Genomic DNA, 13,551 nt, shown 5'->3' with positions numbered 1-13,551 from the left:
CTCGTCTTGTACCATACGATGCACAGGAATGCCTAGCTGTAGTTGGACAGCTTTCAACTTTTTCGAGATTTTAGCAGAGTGCTTAAAATTCCCCACTAACTTTCTTGATTTTTTAATTAGATTGTTCATCTTTGGGTTGCCAAGGAAGCCATCTTTAATGACTAGTTGCAAGGTGTGGGCAACACATGAAAAAGCCTCATAAATACTTCTATTCAAAGCAGCTGTGATGTCTGGTCCATTATCCCTAACAATTCCAACAATCTTGTCTGAAATTTCCCACTCATGAAAAACTGACTTGAGAAAATTTAAAATGCATTCCCCTGTATGTGATACTTCTGGAAATGGTGCCACATCCAAACATCTGTGGGTCAAGGTAATGGCATTTCTGTCTTCTTTGTAAAAATGGGATGTAACGGCCATAAAGTCATTTTGAGCTATAGACGTCCACATATCAGTGGTGAGGGCTCTATATTTTGCTTCTTTAAGCTCACTCTTTACTTCACCTATGACTTTAGTATACATCTCACATAAAATTTTATTGGAAAAAGTCTTCCTTGATGGTACAGTATACCTTGGTTCTAAATGTCTCAAAAGTTTCAAAAACCCTTTATTTTCAACAATTGTAAATGGTTGGAGGTCAATGCAAATCATTTCTGCAATTAAATTGTTTATCATTTTTGCCCTTTCGTCATTCTGAGAAAATTTTCTTACCCTGTCTAAAGTGCCTTCAAGGGTAAGCTGCTTCGTTTTTTTTATCTTGATCACCTTTGGATAAAGTGATGGTGATCCTGATGCATCGGATGTCGGCGAGTATGCACTTTGGCCTACTGGCAGTTCAGATCCAGATTCAGTATAATGATCACAGTGGTCACTTACATCTATGCTCAACTCTGATAGGTCATCTGGATCATCAGTATGGTCACATTCTAGACTTACAGCACTAGTATCCAAGTTAGGCCTAATGCTTGTACTTCCCGGGGAGGCTTCAATTCGGGGCTTGAAAAATGCTTCTATTTTACTAGTGGATCCATGCCCAATTTCAATGCTTGTACTTGGTTCACTTGACACTGATTGGGTTAGAATTCTAGGTTTGGGCCTAGTAAACACCGCACTTTCAAGTTTTTGTCCACGTTTTTTATGAGTTTTCAAATGTTTTAACAAGTTAGTTGTTGTTTTACTAGTGCCACCTCTTGAAGCTAACTTGTCACAAATGCCACATATTGCAAACTTTTCATTGTTTGGGTCGATTTTAAAATATTTCCAAGCTTCTGAAGCCATTACATTGACTAGGCTTAATTTGGATTCTGGAATGAAAGTAGGTAAAAAAATAACGTTATGTTTAGTAAATAAACAATTTACTAAACTTTAATTATAACATGTGAACTATAATAGGTTATTCACCAAACTTCATCACCAGAACTATACTCCCTAAGCGTTCACTATTCCTTTCTCTGTGCAATCCACAGTGGTACTCACGCATTGAAATAAAACAAATGACAAACTTTACTGCAATCGCTGCGCTTACCCGCAGTAGTAATGCCAGTAATGCCCGATAGTAATTGTATATTGAATTGAGTCGAAATGTCGTTGTTCAAAAAATATTCATGTGATAAATCATACACTCAAAATTAATTAGGATTATTCGGCAAGTTAAATCAGTATCAGTAGTTATGAAGTATCAGTACTTTTTGACATGTTTGGCATAGGTATCGGCGGTATCGGTATCGACTTTAGGCGATCGATTCTTGATACCAATACCTAGTCGCAAGAATTGGTGGTATCGAGAATAGGTATCGAGAATCGACACATCCCTACTTGTGACAATATGCCTTTTAACCCTCTTTACATAGGACATTTTGCAAATGATTGTGGAATATGGTTAAGAACAATTAACTCGCCTCTTTACCCTAAATTAAATGGACTAGCTGAAAGATGAGTTCAAATCTGTAAAATGATGCAAATAAAATATATTGAGAGTCGAGATGTTCATCTCTCACTATTGGAACATAGAAACACTCCTATCTCAGGCCGAGGTGCATCAGCAGCTCACTGCGACAGTCATGGAGGGAGTTACATCTGTTCAAGAAAGTCATGATATTGCTCAAGTGTCTTGCCTATGATCGATGTCAATGAAATTTGACATTTGAGTTGCCTTGGTCACATCTGTTTCCGTTTTTAAATGTGGGTGTAACGCTTGCAATGTTCCAGTCTAGTGGTAACTTCCCAACTGGTCTTTGTACTAGTAGTGGTTCCACTCTCGCTGAAACGAAAGCGTCAGTGCTTTTAATTACGTCATTTCCCACATTTTGTGGGATGAATAACTGGAAAGTCAAAAACTATGACTTTTGATCGAATTAAAAATTACTTTTATTTCTCTATGGTCACCGTATTTATTTCAAATACGATTTTATCTGATTATTATGAGAGAATCGTAAACACTATGCGTAGGAATTACAACTTAAAATGCACGTTGATACAATTACTCTCATCTCCCCTGATTATTTCTTACCCGCGAGTGAATCTGTTTAGGAATGTGTTATCGTAGATAAAGTAACAATTTTAGTAACTTAAGTAATTTGAAAAATTTCAGAGTGCCATTCTGAGAGGACTGCTTGTAAAATGTAAGGATTCGATTGACCAATGAGACAGATGTTGAGTTTATTCATTGAAATGCACCGATTGTAATGGTGTATATGTGGGGCAGACAGGAAGAAGCTTCGATGTCAGGAAGAAAGAACATTTAAGTGCCTAAAATATAACAGAGATGATAAATTTGATTTTGGTTAACACTTACCAAGCACCTGCGATAGAAGCAATTTTTAAATGATGATTTAAAATTTTGCAAAGACCATCATGAAATAGAATCTAGAGAGCATTTGGAAATTTTTACAATTATTCAAAGTGAGGACAGCCATCTGACAAATGAATAAATCTTCCCATCTTTTTCGTTATTCTTACGTCTGTTTTTAAAACCATCCTCTTCCTCCGTTAGGTAGTTAACACTTATAAGATAATACATCATTTTTTGCATCTGGAGATGATGATTACCCATTGAAACCCTGGTCACGTTAACTAATCTAAGTAGTGGTGTAAGTTAAATTGATATTCCAAGAAAACGTATATTGGAATACCATATAGAAAAGAACGAGTTAATGATTTTTTATCTAAATTATGTAAACAATAATTGCTCTAAATTTCATTACATCTCGGTAAGTACTATTATTAACCCTCCAACCTTAAAAAATTAAAATATATTCCTTTTAAAATCAAAGCAGTAAAAGGTAACCCCTTAATTATTTTAAAATCTTCTTCTTTTTTCTTCTATTATTACCATTTTCTTCAGCTTCTAGTGATATTTGTTTTAAGTATACACAATGTTACCATCTTGAAATGTGAAGTTATGGTCATCGACATCACAGCGCAATGGCGAAAACCTGCCATGCAAATATCTCATGGAACATCGTTATCTAACTAATTTTGTTTCGTGTTCCTTTTATGTTTTCAGAATGTTTGCGCGTACCATATTGTTTGTGGTTCTCTCCCAAATCCAGAGAGCAATAATGACCAATTGGTGAGTGTGCACTTCTCCTCGATACATTGTACAGCTATACGTGTCATGAACACTAAATGAACTCTTGTGGCTTTGTTTTAGCATGAATCATGTGATGCCAAACCAGAAGTCTGAATATTTATCAGGAAATACAGTGTTATATTATTTTGAATTTTAGCATTTGGACTTTTAACTTTTCATGAAAAAAGTTGTTGCTCCCGAAGCATTTCAAAGCTTAGTTCATCATGAGTTACACATTTTTTAATTAATCTTCTCGATTTGGTGAAACAGCAGAGAAGTTCCACACATTGTGAGGCATTAAAGTGAAGTTATCCACATTTGCATTGAAAGCTATAAGTACCCAGATAGCACATTATAAGCTGTTGAGATAAGGTGAAATGAAGAAATATGGAAGGCACTTATCAAGTAAGCTTTTTATGGGTTTCTTACGACCAGGCCGACACATATCCAGAGTAATGACAAAATGGATGCCAAACTTTCAGCACTTCCGTAGATGTTTTTTTTTTATTCCATCGATTTAGAGCATTCGTTTAGGGATTTATGTATAATAATCCATTCTTGGCACTTCTTTGATATGAGTAGAAATGGCCTCATACGGCCATAATTTGAAAATCATTCACATTTATGAACTGATTGCAAAACGACGGTCGTAAGAAAAATATGTAATTTCACAAGAATAGTGAGGTAAAATAATATAAAAATGCTGGAAGGAATTTCTAATATATATATTGTATTCATCTCGTTATCAGGCCATAAATTAATATTCATAAATGTTACATTGTGTGGACCTTGGGTAATTTCAGTTTTTCATGCACATGCCAGCAAAGTTTTTCTACATAAGTGGATTTTAAAATGGTAACTACGATCTTGGCACTCATCAGTAGCCCTGGGGAATTAGTTAGTGTACAGAGCTGGGGTTACATAGGTAATAAGTTCGGATCTCTCTTATGCTATTAATTTTTTCTTTCTGCCGGAAGGATAAAGTACTTGTATCATGCATTATGTCTTCACCAGACGGTCGCTTGCAGTTGTTAATTTTTTCTATTCACAGGAAAATGTGTCATTTGTTGTTAAACTCTCATAAAGACTCGCCAAATTTCACCGGTAGGCTTTAAATTCATGTCGGGTTGAGCCGTGTAGCATGTGTAGTACGTTGTTCAGTCACCTTTGGCGCTTCAACAGAAGCGACTTACATTGCCTGAGGATATTTGACGGTATTTCTTACCTGTTCTTCCCTCGAATCTTACCCTTACCTTATATAAGTCCCTTAGCTTAGGATAAACTGCTTATTAATTTTTTCCGTAAGAAAACCATAACAAACGGATAATTCTCTTACTTGGTGCTATCTGGGTACTGACAATGAACTGGATCAACTGCATCACAATATTAATTCTTATTCCCAGGAAGGGATAAGTGCAGTGACTAACAATGAACTCGGTGAATGCCATTTGCTGCTGTTGATTGGCTTTGGGCCTGCGTGTTTGAAGTATGGTTGTAATTTTTCATGAAAAATTTGGAGTTTGCAAGTTTCTGCTTTAATTAAAATTAAACTTTTATTTTTCCTGTCCTCAATGTAACGACCTTTTGGGTGATGAGTCTTTTGAAATAAGACCATATTATGACTTTTTGACCTCTGAAATTGAGTTAACTGGTTATTGTTTTCTATGGATTCATCAAAAAAATACCTTCTATAAAGAATTGAAATATGTAATAGGGATGTTGTATTTATCGACTATTAATTTTTAAAAAAATGTTACATGATAAATGAATTGTTGACAAGTCGGGAGGTTTGTCTTTTGGACTGGTGAGCATGTGGGCTGATGATCGTAAATGGATCATGATTAATCTCTTTCTTTCATTTTTTTGCCTCTCTTCTATGCTATGATACGCAATCAAAGTAATTTAATTTTATTTCCATAGGGGACCAGAGGAAAACCTAAAACCCTTGGCACACGTTCGCGAAATCGTTCAGAAGTTGTTGGTTTTCGTGAGGACAACGAGGTAAGAACTTTATTTGCAAAACAAAAATAATTAATTGCCTCCGCATGTTAATTAAATAAATTTCCTCGTCTTGGGTGTTGCCGGAGTTAGTTCTTATCTATGAGGCTGAAGGATTGGGTGCTTTCCCGGCGAATCTTGTGGATGAAGTCTTCTTGGGAAATCAGCCCCATCAGGATGGACCCGGCTGATTTCGCGGGAAGACATCATCAACCTATGAGGTTGGTCTGAAAAGACTGAAATCATCATTTGTATACATGTGGTATATTGAAAACAATCTGTCATTGAGTTACAATTCATAAACCTTTGTTCAATTACATTGCCAAATACACCCACCCGTAACTAGTCACAGCTAACTTTAAAGAAACAGACAATTCATCAAGGAAGAACGTGACGCCATCTGAGACCTACGTGCAAACAGAAGTATCACCATTTTGCCTGCTGATGAGGGGAATTCCACTGTCCTCTTACAAACCGAGGATTACAACACTTAAATACAGGACATTCTACATGACCAGGCCTACGTCAAGCTGAAACGAGATCTTACGGATGCCGTGACGAGGAAGACCAACGCCTTTATCAGAAAGATGGGCTTACCAGAGGAGACGATGAGGAATCTTCGACAACCAGCGCCAGCTCCACCAAGACTCTATGGCTTACCAGAAATTCACAAGGACGTAATTCTTCTATGACCAGTCATGAGCGCCATCGGCTCACCAAGTTACAACCTGGCAAAATAGCTCACCAGAGATTTATCACCATCACTGTGAGCACCACATCAAAAACTCGACTGAGTTTGTGAAAATACTCGCTGGCATCCGTCTTAAAGAGACGGATTTGCTGGTGAGCCTAGACGTGGTGTCTCTTTTTACACACGTACCTCTAGAGCAGGGGTCTCCAATGTACTAGGCCATGAGGTTCACTACATAGAGGTTTGCCTATAAATTTACATGTGAATCTAACGGGATTGTTGGGGTGGTATGAAGTATGGAGGTTTATGATGCAAAGAGGTTCACCACATAAGATGTTTTTCTGTATTATTATAATAGAAAATCATTAAGTAGTACGACGGGTCGATACATGGTGTTCTCGGTACTCTAGATCAGGGGTCTCCAATGTACTAGGCCACGAGGGCCACATTCCAAGTCCCAAATCGCCCCGCAGGCCGGATAGCAAATTTTCCAATGACTGAAGTATTCGATACCAACGTCTACTGAAGTATCCGGTGGCATATTTCTCATTTGCGAACAGTTGAAGGAGACTTTGACGTGTAGTACAGCGCTGCAATACTCCTAGTGGCGTCTCACAGAGTTAAACGGGCGAGAATCGTGCGCAACTTGAAACGGGTGTGCGGGCTGGATGAAAACCCTTAGCGGGCCATAGTTTGGAGACCCCTGCTCTAGACAATACCCTGGGACTACTAGCTGAGAAGCTTGATGGAGATACGGTGCAGCTGTTCCGCCATGTGCTGACTTCCACATACTTCCAATACAATGTAGAGTTCTACGAGCAATCTGATGGGGTGGCCTTGGGCTCCCCCCTTTCCCCTACCATTGCCAACTTTTTATGGGGGACTTCGAGGAAAAGGCCCTGAGTTCGGCTCCTTTGAAACGTTTGCTCTTTCTTCGATACGTGGACGATACTTTTGTGGTATGGCCCCACGGGAGACGCAGCCTGGATGAATTCTTTGCTCACATGAACTGTCAACACAGCAGCATCAAGTTCACCATGGAAATAGAAGAAAACATTAGACTTCAGTTTCTCGACGTTTTATTTTTTAGAAGAATGGACGGAACTCTTGGTCACAGCGTTTACCGAAAACCCACCCACACAGACCTTTACTTACATGGACGTAGTCACCACCATCCTTCGCAGAGAATGGCAGTAAAGCCTGATTAATCGAGCCGTATCTCTCTTGGACAAAGATAGCCTGGCACCTTCCAACAGAATGGATACGATGAGAGACAAATTTCCAAGGCCCTAAAAAGGTCCATATCGAAGACCAACTCAAGGTGGGAAGATGGAGAAAAAGACGATCGAACTGCGAAGGCGTGTTTACCATACATCTCTTCAGTGTCGGGGAAAGTGGCGAGAATTCTGAAGAGATTCAACATACAGGCCATCCAAAAACCACCAAAAAAGATCCGGGACATGCTCGTCAAAGCAAAGGATCCGGTAGGATTGAAGACACCTGGTGTTAACCAAGTGCCATGAGGGTTACATCCCACCTCCGCCTAGGACAGCCCGAAAAGTCAGCCATCGCAGAGCATTGGACGGAATGCAAAAATACTGTGAAGTTTGACGACACCAAGATGCTCTGCCGATCCAATGGCTTTTGAGATCGACTCATAAAAGAGTCTATTGAAATTAGACTGGCCAAGAATACCATCAATAAAGATTCCAGATATGCTTTGAGCAGCACTTGGAAACGTGTGCTCAAGACTATACAAAAGGCTAGGCAAAACCATCACGCCAGCCAATCAGAGCGTGCCACTGACGACAGCCAATCAGCAGTCACCTGACCACCAGAGTGACTGTATATATGCTGGCCAGAATTCTCACTCGACATTCACAGCCCTGAGGACGATGACCGAGTCAGACATCGAAACGTCGGCAGATATGGAGTTCCTGACGTGGTGGCAATCCCGAGAACTCTTCACTAAGACAATTCATCAATCCCCTACACTCAACTTCATGGGCCTTGGCTTAGGAAAGTATCTCGACTGGAGAACATGTATGGAGCATCTAGCTGTACAGGCAACACTCGCTTTGCTCGTTGGGGGGGCTCTGTCCCCCCGAAAAAGGCCTTTGTCCTTGTTTTGGTCGCTATGGAAGGCCTTATACTTTTTGTCTGCCGCTTGTTACACACGGATCTTTTACTTTTCAATTGACTAGATTAGATGTAAGTAATATTTCCACTTTCAAGTAAAACGAGCGTATGGTACGTGGGTTACCATATGAAAATAAAATATTAATTAAGAGGAACGATTTTCTGAGGGACTATTGCAATGAACTACAGTAAACCATATGAATATAAGCTATATGTATAGGCATATCAGGCAACGCCGGTGGAATGATTCCAAATTCTTTATTATGGCCTGCAGTGACCGGCGTAATCTTTTTTGTTTTGAAAGCAAACACTGTCTTGCTCTCCGCTGAAGGAGGTTCACCCGATTGGCCCACGCCAATCAGTAGGAGCGCCAGCCTTGTCCCGCGTCGCGCAAGCATAGGTTCGTGGGCGTGTCGTAGAGCGAGCTTCAAGGGGAGGAAAACTGGATGGGGTGAGAGGGGAAGAAGCGATGAGGGGTTGGGGGGTTGATGCCCCTCCCGTTGAGGATTCTTAACCCCCCCCTCCCCCAGTTATGTTCCTGGATACGCCCTTGTATAGAAAAAAGATCCTGTTCTAATTTGGTTCATGTAATGCTCCGTTCCGGTCCACAAAACAGACATTAACTTGCACTTGAGATCGTGCATGTTAATGTACTGTGTAACCAGTTCGTTATGATGACAGTTTTGCCTGCAATCGTCTTCTTTTCACGAGTGGAGTTTGATGCAAGACGGGTGGGACTGTGTTTGTATGCCGAAGTGGTGGTCGTTGCGGCCAGTTCAATATTTTGGCCAAACATGTGATTGCCTTAAACAGCGACTTGGTGAACACCGGAGGGCAACCAAAAATAATGTTAAAAAGTGTTTTTGAAATGTTAAGCGGACGCGAGTTGCATACATTAGGGCGACGGTGCTGGCCTGGAGCAATGGAAATTCGCCTCCCCACTCCTCAGTATACCTCCTGCCCCCTCCTGGTGCCCTCCCAAACTCACGATCCCTGACCCCTTCTTTCTTTCCTCTTTCATTCTTCCGCACTCCCCCTAACCCCTTTCCCATAAAACGATCCTCATGATATTATCGTCCACCTCATGTCTACTGGGACCTCTCCTTTGCCTCGATCCTTCTGCCCCGTTATCCCACGTCTCTCTTGCTTTTAAGTTTGTCATCCTCTTCCTATCTCTCTTCCCTCTTAAGAATAGGGAGAATTAATGCCCCTCCCACGGCTGTGGCAGCGGGGTGAGGGGAAGAGGTGGAGAGGGGGTGGAGGGGCGGTACCCCTACCGTCGCGGCGGCCAAGGCGGCGGAGGAGTTGCTGGGCTGTGGTGTGAGGTTGATTTCGTCCGATGGAACGCCGCTACTACTGCAAGCCACATGCGAGGCTTTCAAGGTCAACAGCTGAGCTATGGGTTCATCTACATCTACGTAATACCCCGCAAGCCGCCTAAAAGGCGTGTGGCAGGGGGTGTTAGGACACCAGCCGTTTACAGCTAAATAAAAAAAATGAATTGCTCCAACGAGGTTGGGACAAGCGTTTATTTAAGTTCTTTGGGTAATGGTTTGGGGGAAAACAAATTCCAAATTCCAAACATTCGGCTGAATAATTCTCTTAATTTATTGGTTCTATCGGACCTGGAAATATAGTGCGGCTCTAATATTAAGTTCTCTGTATCGCTCTTAAAGATATCCATTCTCAATTGTTCAAGCAATCTAAGCCTAGCGTGCAGCCTCCGAGTCTCCAATGGCTCCCAACCTAATTCGCTTCACATCTGGGTAACACTGTCTGTAAGCCCGTAACAGTTTCTGACGAAACGCGCAGCCTTCCTTTGTATTTTATTCAGTTTGCGGATTAAGTCTTTCTGCATGGGATCCCATACGTTCGCTGCATCTTCAAGGTGCGGTCGGATGAGAGTGTTATAGCACCTTTCTTTTACTTTCTCATCCGAAAATCTTCCCACAATACGCTTGACGAATCCTAATTTCTTCGGGGCTATACCGCAAATATTCTTTATATGTGTTCCCCATGTGAGGTTCGAGGTTATCGTAACTCCCAGGTACTTCTCTTCGTCTGTTGCCTTTAAGTTAATTTCATCCACTGCATAAACATGATTAGAGTTGGACGAATTTTGCAAGAAATGTACCGCCATGCATTTGCTCAGATTAAGTTTGAGTCCCCACTCTTGGCTCCACAAATGAACGTTTTTTTAGTCAGATGATAGAATTTCACGGTCAGAGTGATCAATAATTTCGTGATGGATTACAGGGTCGTCAGCAAATAAACGTATTTTACTGCTAATGCGGGAGCAGAGATCATTAATGTATATAATGAACAACAGCGGTCTGATTACGCTTCCTTGTGGAACACCTGATGTAACTTTGCGGGTGGGAGGGGTTGTCGACTGGTTCTAGGCGAACGGCGGCATACATAATGTGGAACCCGAGACAATATCACTCGCAGTGACTCTCGTCTCATTCTCACTAATTGAAGCACCGGTAATTATATTTTGGGAATGAACTGGGGTCAGCAGAGTACGTACTGTGGATACTAATATGCCGTGATCTCGTCGCAGGCTAGTGCTGTGTGTTGAAGTCTCCTCGGTGTGGTCTGGAAAGTTGAGTTGTCCAATTTTGCGAATCTGTGATCCGTTGCTGGTCTTCTTTGGTGAAGTACAGGTTGATGTTGACATGGTTGGGGTTGTAGGTACAGCAGCAATGGTAGTGGATGAGTTGAAAGTAGGTGTAAGAAAATCGCCTTCCGCTTCTCCGCCGTCCAGCCGAGAGCACGCCCGGCTGGCGGCCTCATCGCCGCGAGAAAACAAACCGACTTGACGGCGAACACAAAAACAATGTGCGTAGCAAGGTTTTTGGGTTGACCTCCGCTTCGATTCATCTTCAAGACGACAGTTTCACCGACGTTGCAGCTAACATCTTCAGGTAGGAAGTATCTGATGCAGGTTTTTGCCCGTCTTATATAGGCCTTGGTTTGGGCTTGGTGCATTCTGATTGGTCCGTGGGTTAGAGTCTCTTCCAGGTGTTTGAGAGCAAATAGCTGTCCTCCCTGTTGAATGTGGATGTTTTTGCGATTTCTATAGCCTCTCGTATGAGTCGGGGGAAAGTAATGTTTTTCTCTAGCGATGATTTTTGCGCTTTCGAAGTCCATCAACGCAAAAACAATGATTTTTAGCAAACTATGAGGCTCGAAAAGTTGGTTGTTGTTCCTAATGATGCAGCAAGTATTCACGCTCACGTGGATATATATCGATCGAGTAAGTGCAGGAAAATATCACACTAAAAACTCAGAAAATTCGGCATTCACCCAGTGGAAAGCGTCCGAACGCCACAGAGTGTGTGTGTAATATGTAATATTAAACATAAAAGATGTAGCTAGCAAAGTGGCTACAGCATTGATTTGATTTCTTTACATTTTACAGGAGTGACCATGAATCTATTTTGCACCTGCAAAGGGATGTAGCCAATGTCATGTGGAGATTCAATCATCTTGATAAATGCAGTAAAAGGTGAGATTTTCTACAGTAATTGATAAATTATTGAAGTCAGTTTTAGCAATGAAATAATGTAGTGCGGACAGTAATGTCATTTGCCTAACTCCCTTGGAGGCTACAATTCCTTGTGACAGTAGGTCTATGACATGTTGATTTCTGGGCAATTCCATTTGTGATGGAATTACCTTTGGAGTAGACTATGCAGTAGAATGTTTCGATAAAATTGTAGAAAACAGAAAAATTTGCTTAACTTGGGACTGTACATGATAAAAAACATTTATAATGGTAGTATTCATGTACAGGAACAAAATTAACTAACGAAATACCTTCTAAAAATGTCAAAGTTAACATGTGACGGAACTAATGCCAGATCAACTTCCTATGTGGAATGATTCCAAACATCTTCAAAACTTTGTGAAATTTTGTATAGTTTGAAAACTTTTAATAAGCCTCTGAATAATTTTTCAAACACTGATTTCATAAAATTAGATCATTTAGCGGTTTATTTATCAAGATAAAATATTTCCACCCTAAATCTGAATTTAAGAGAAAAAGTTGGCATTTACATGGATATGCACCTCTCCAATCCAGTGAAAATGGAAACAATCATCCAAATTACTCATTCTTACGTAATGATGTTAAGTTTTTATACAAATCATCAAAAACGAGAATGTAGAAATTGAATTAATTTTTGTTGTCCGTGACTGTGAAAGGCGGTCATTCCTTTTCCATTGAGATTCCAAATAACTGGGTCACTCTCCCATATTCCTAAAAAGTTATGTCCATGGACTGCCATAAAAAGAACTAAATTGTTAAATTCAAGCTTAACTGTTATATTACTTTATATACCCTTTTACTAGTTTTAGTGTAAAATTATTGCAGAAAAAAATATATTCCCCAAGCTTGATGCAAACAGACTATGATTCATCATGTCAGTGGACAGTCCCACAGATTTTCGAAGAGATTTTTATTGTATTAACCTTTTCCCTATGAAGGGCGTGTTTTCTAGGCTTGAATTTTCCGATGCTAAAGGATGAAGGCTGTGTTTTCGCGGCCTGAATTATCCGATGATGAAGGCGGAAGGGCGTGTTTTCACGGTTTTGCGGTCAAGCATGCCATTTGGGTCCCAACCGCCATTAGGGTCCCTCGGTGCGTGAGGTTCGACCCTTTACTATTGTCTGTGTGGGGATTATCTCGGACCATTCCGGCTCTTAGTGTCCCACTCAAGGAAGGAGCTCATGGTCAATTATTTCTTTATAGGTTAGAATAACTAAAAATGTACATGTTGCATTTATTGAAAATCTATGCCATGAGTTACATTCTATAGATTCTGCTGATCAGTTCCAAATTTTAAAGGGAACCCTTGCGTTCAAATTAACGGAGTTCATCATCACTTAGAACAAATTTTGGAGATTAGTTGTGTAATTGTTAGGCTGGTTTCATTTCATAATATTTATTATAAAATAAACATTTGCCCTCTTCAAAGAGGCAATGTCTTTGGACACGCAGGTGAAAGGGGGAATTATCCATAGGAGATGGTGGCAGCCCTGAAACAACCATTATGCAGGGAAGGAGATTGCCAGCTATATTGGGTTATTTGAGTTTATACTTGGTTTAGTGAATGTTCTAACGATGGAAGAAAAATTTCAGTTTTTT

General features: G+C 40.5%; 1 protein-coding gene across 1 annotated transcript in view; it reads left to right on the top strand.

Moving 5' to 3' along the window:
* Nucleotides 1-13,551, top strand: part of LOC124170021 — a 343,638-nt gene that overhangs the window by 318,125 nt on the left and 11,962 nt on the right. The window contains exons 10-12 of the mRNA XM_046548706.1: nt 3,506-3,571; nt 5,492-5,572; nt 11,824-11,910. Coding sequence (XP_046404662.1) covers nt 3,506-3,571; nt 5,492-5,572; nt 11,824-11,910 — 234 coding nt within the window. The remainder of the gene's footprint in view (nt 1-3,505; nt 3,572-5,491; nt 5,573-11,823; nt 11,911-13,551) is intronic.

Source organism: Ischnura elegans, chromosome 13 (assembly GCF_921293095.1).
Source record: "Ischnura elegans chromosome 13, ioIscEleg1.1, whole genome shotgun sequence".
NCBI classification, from domain to species: Eukaryota; Metazoa; Arthropoda; class Insecta; order Odonata; family Coenagrionidae; genus Ischnura; species Ischnura elegans.
The sequence above is the reverse complement of the archived record's forward strand: the minus strand, read 5'-3'. Positions and strand labels throughout refer to the sequence as shown.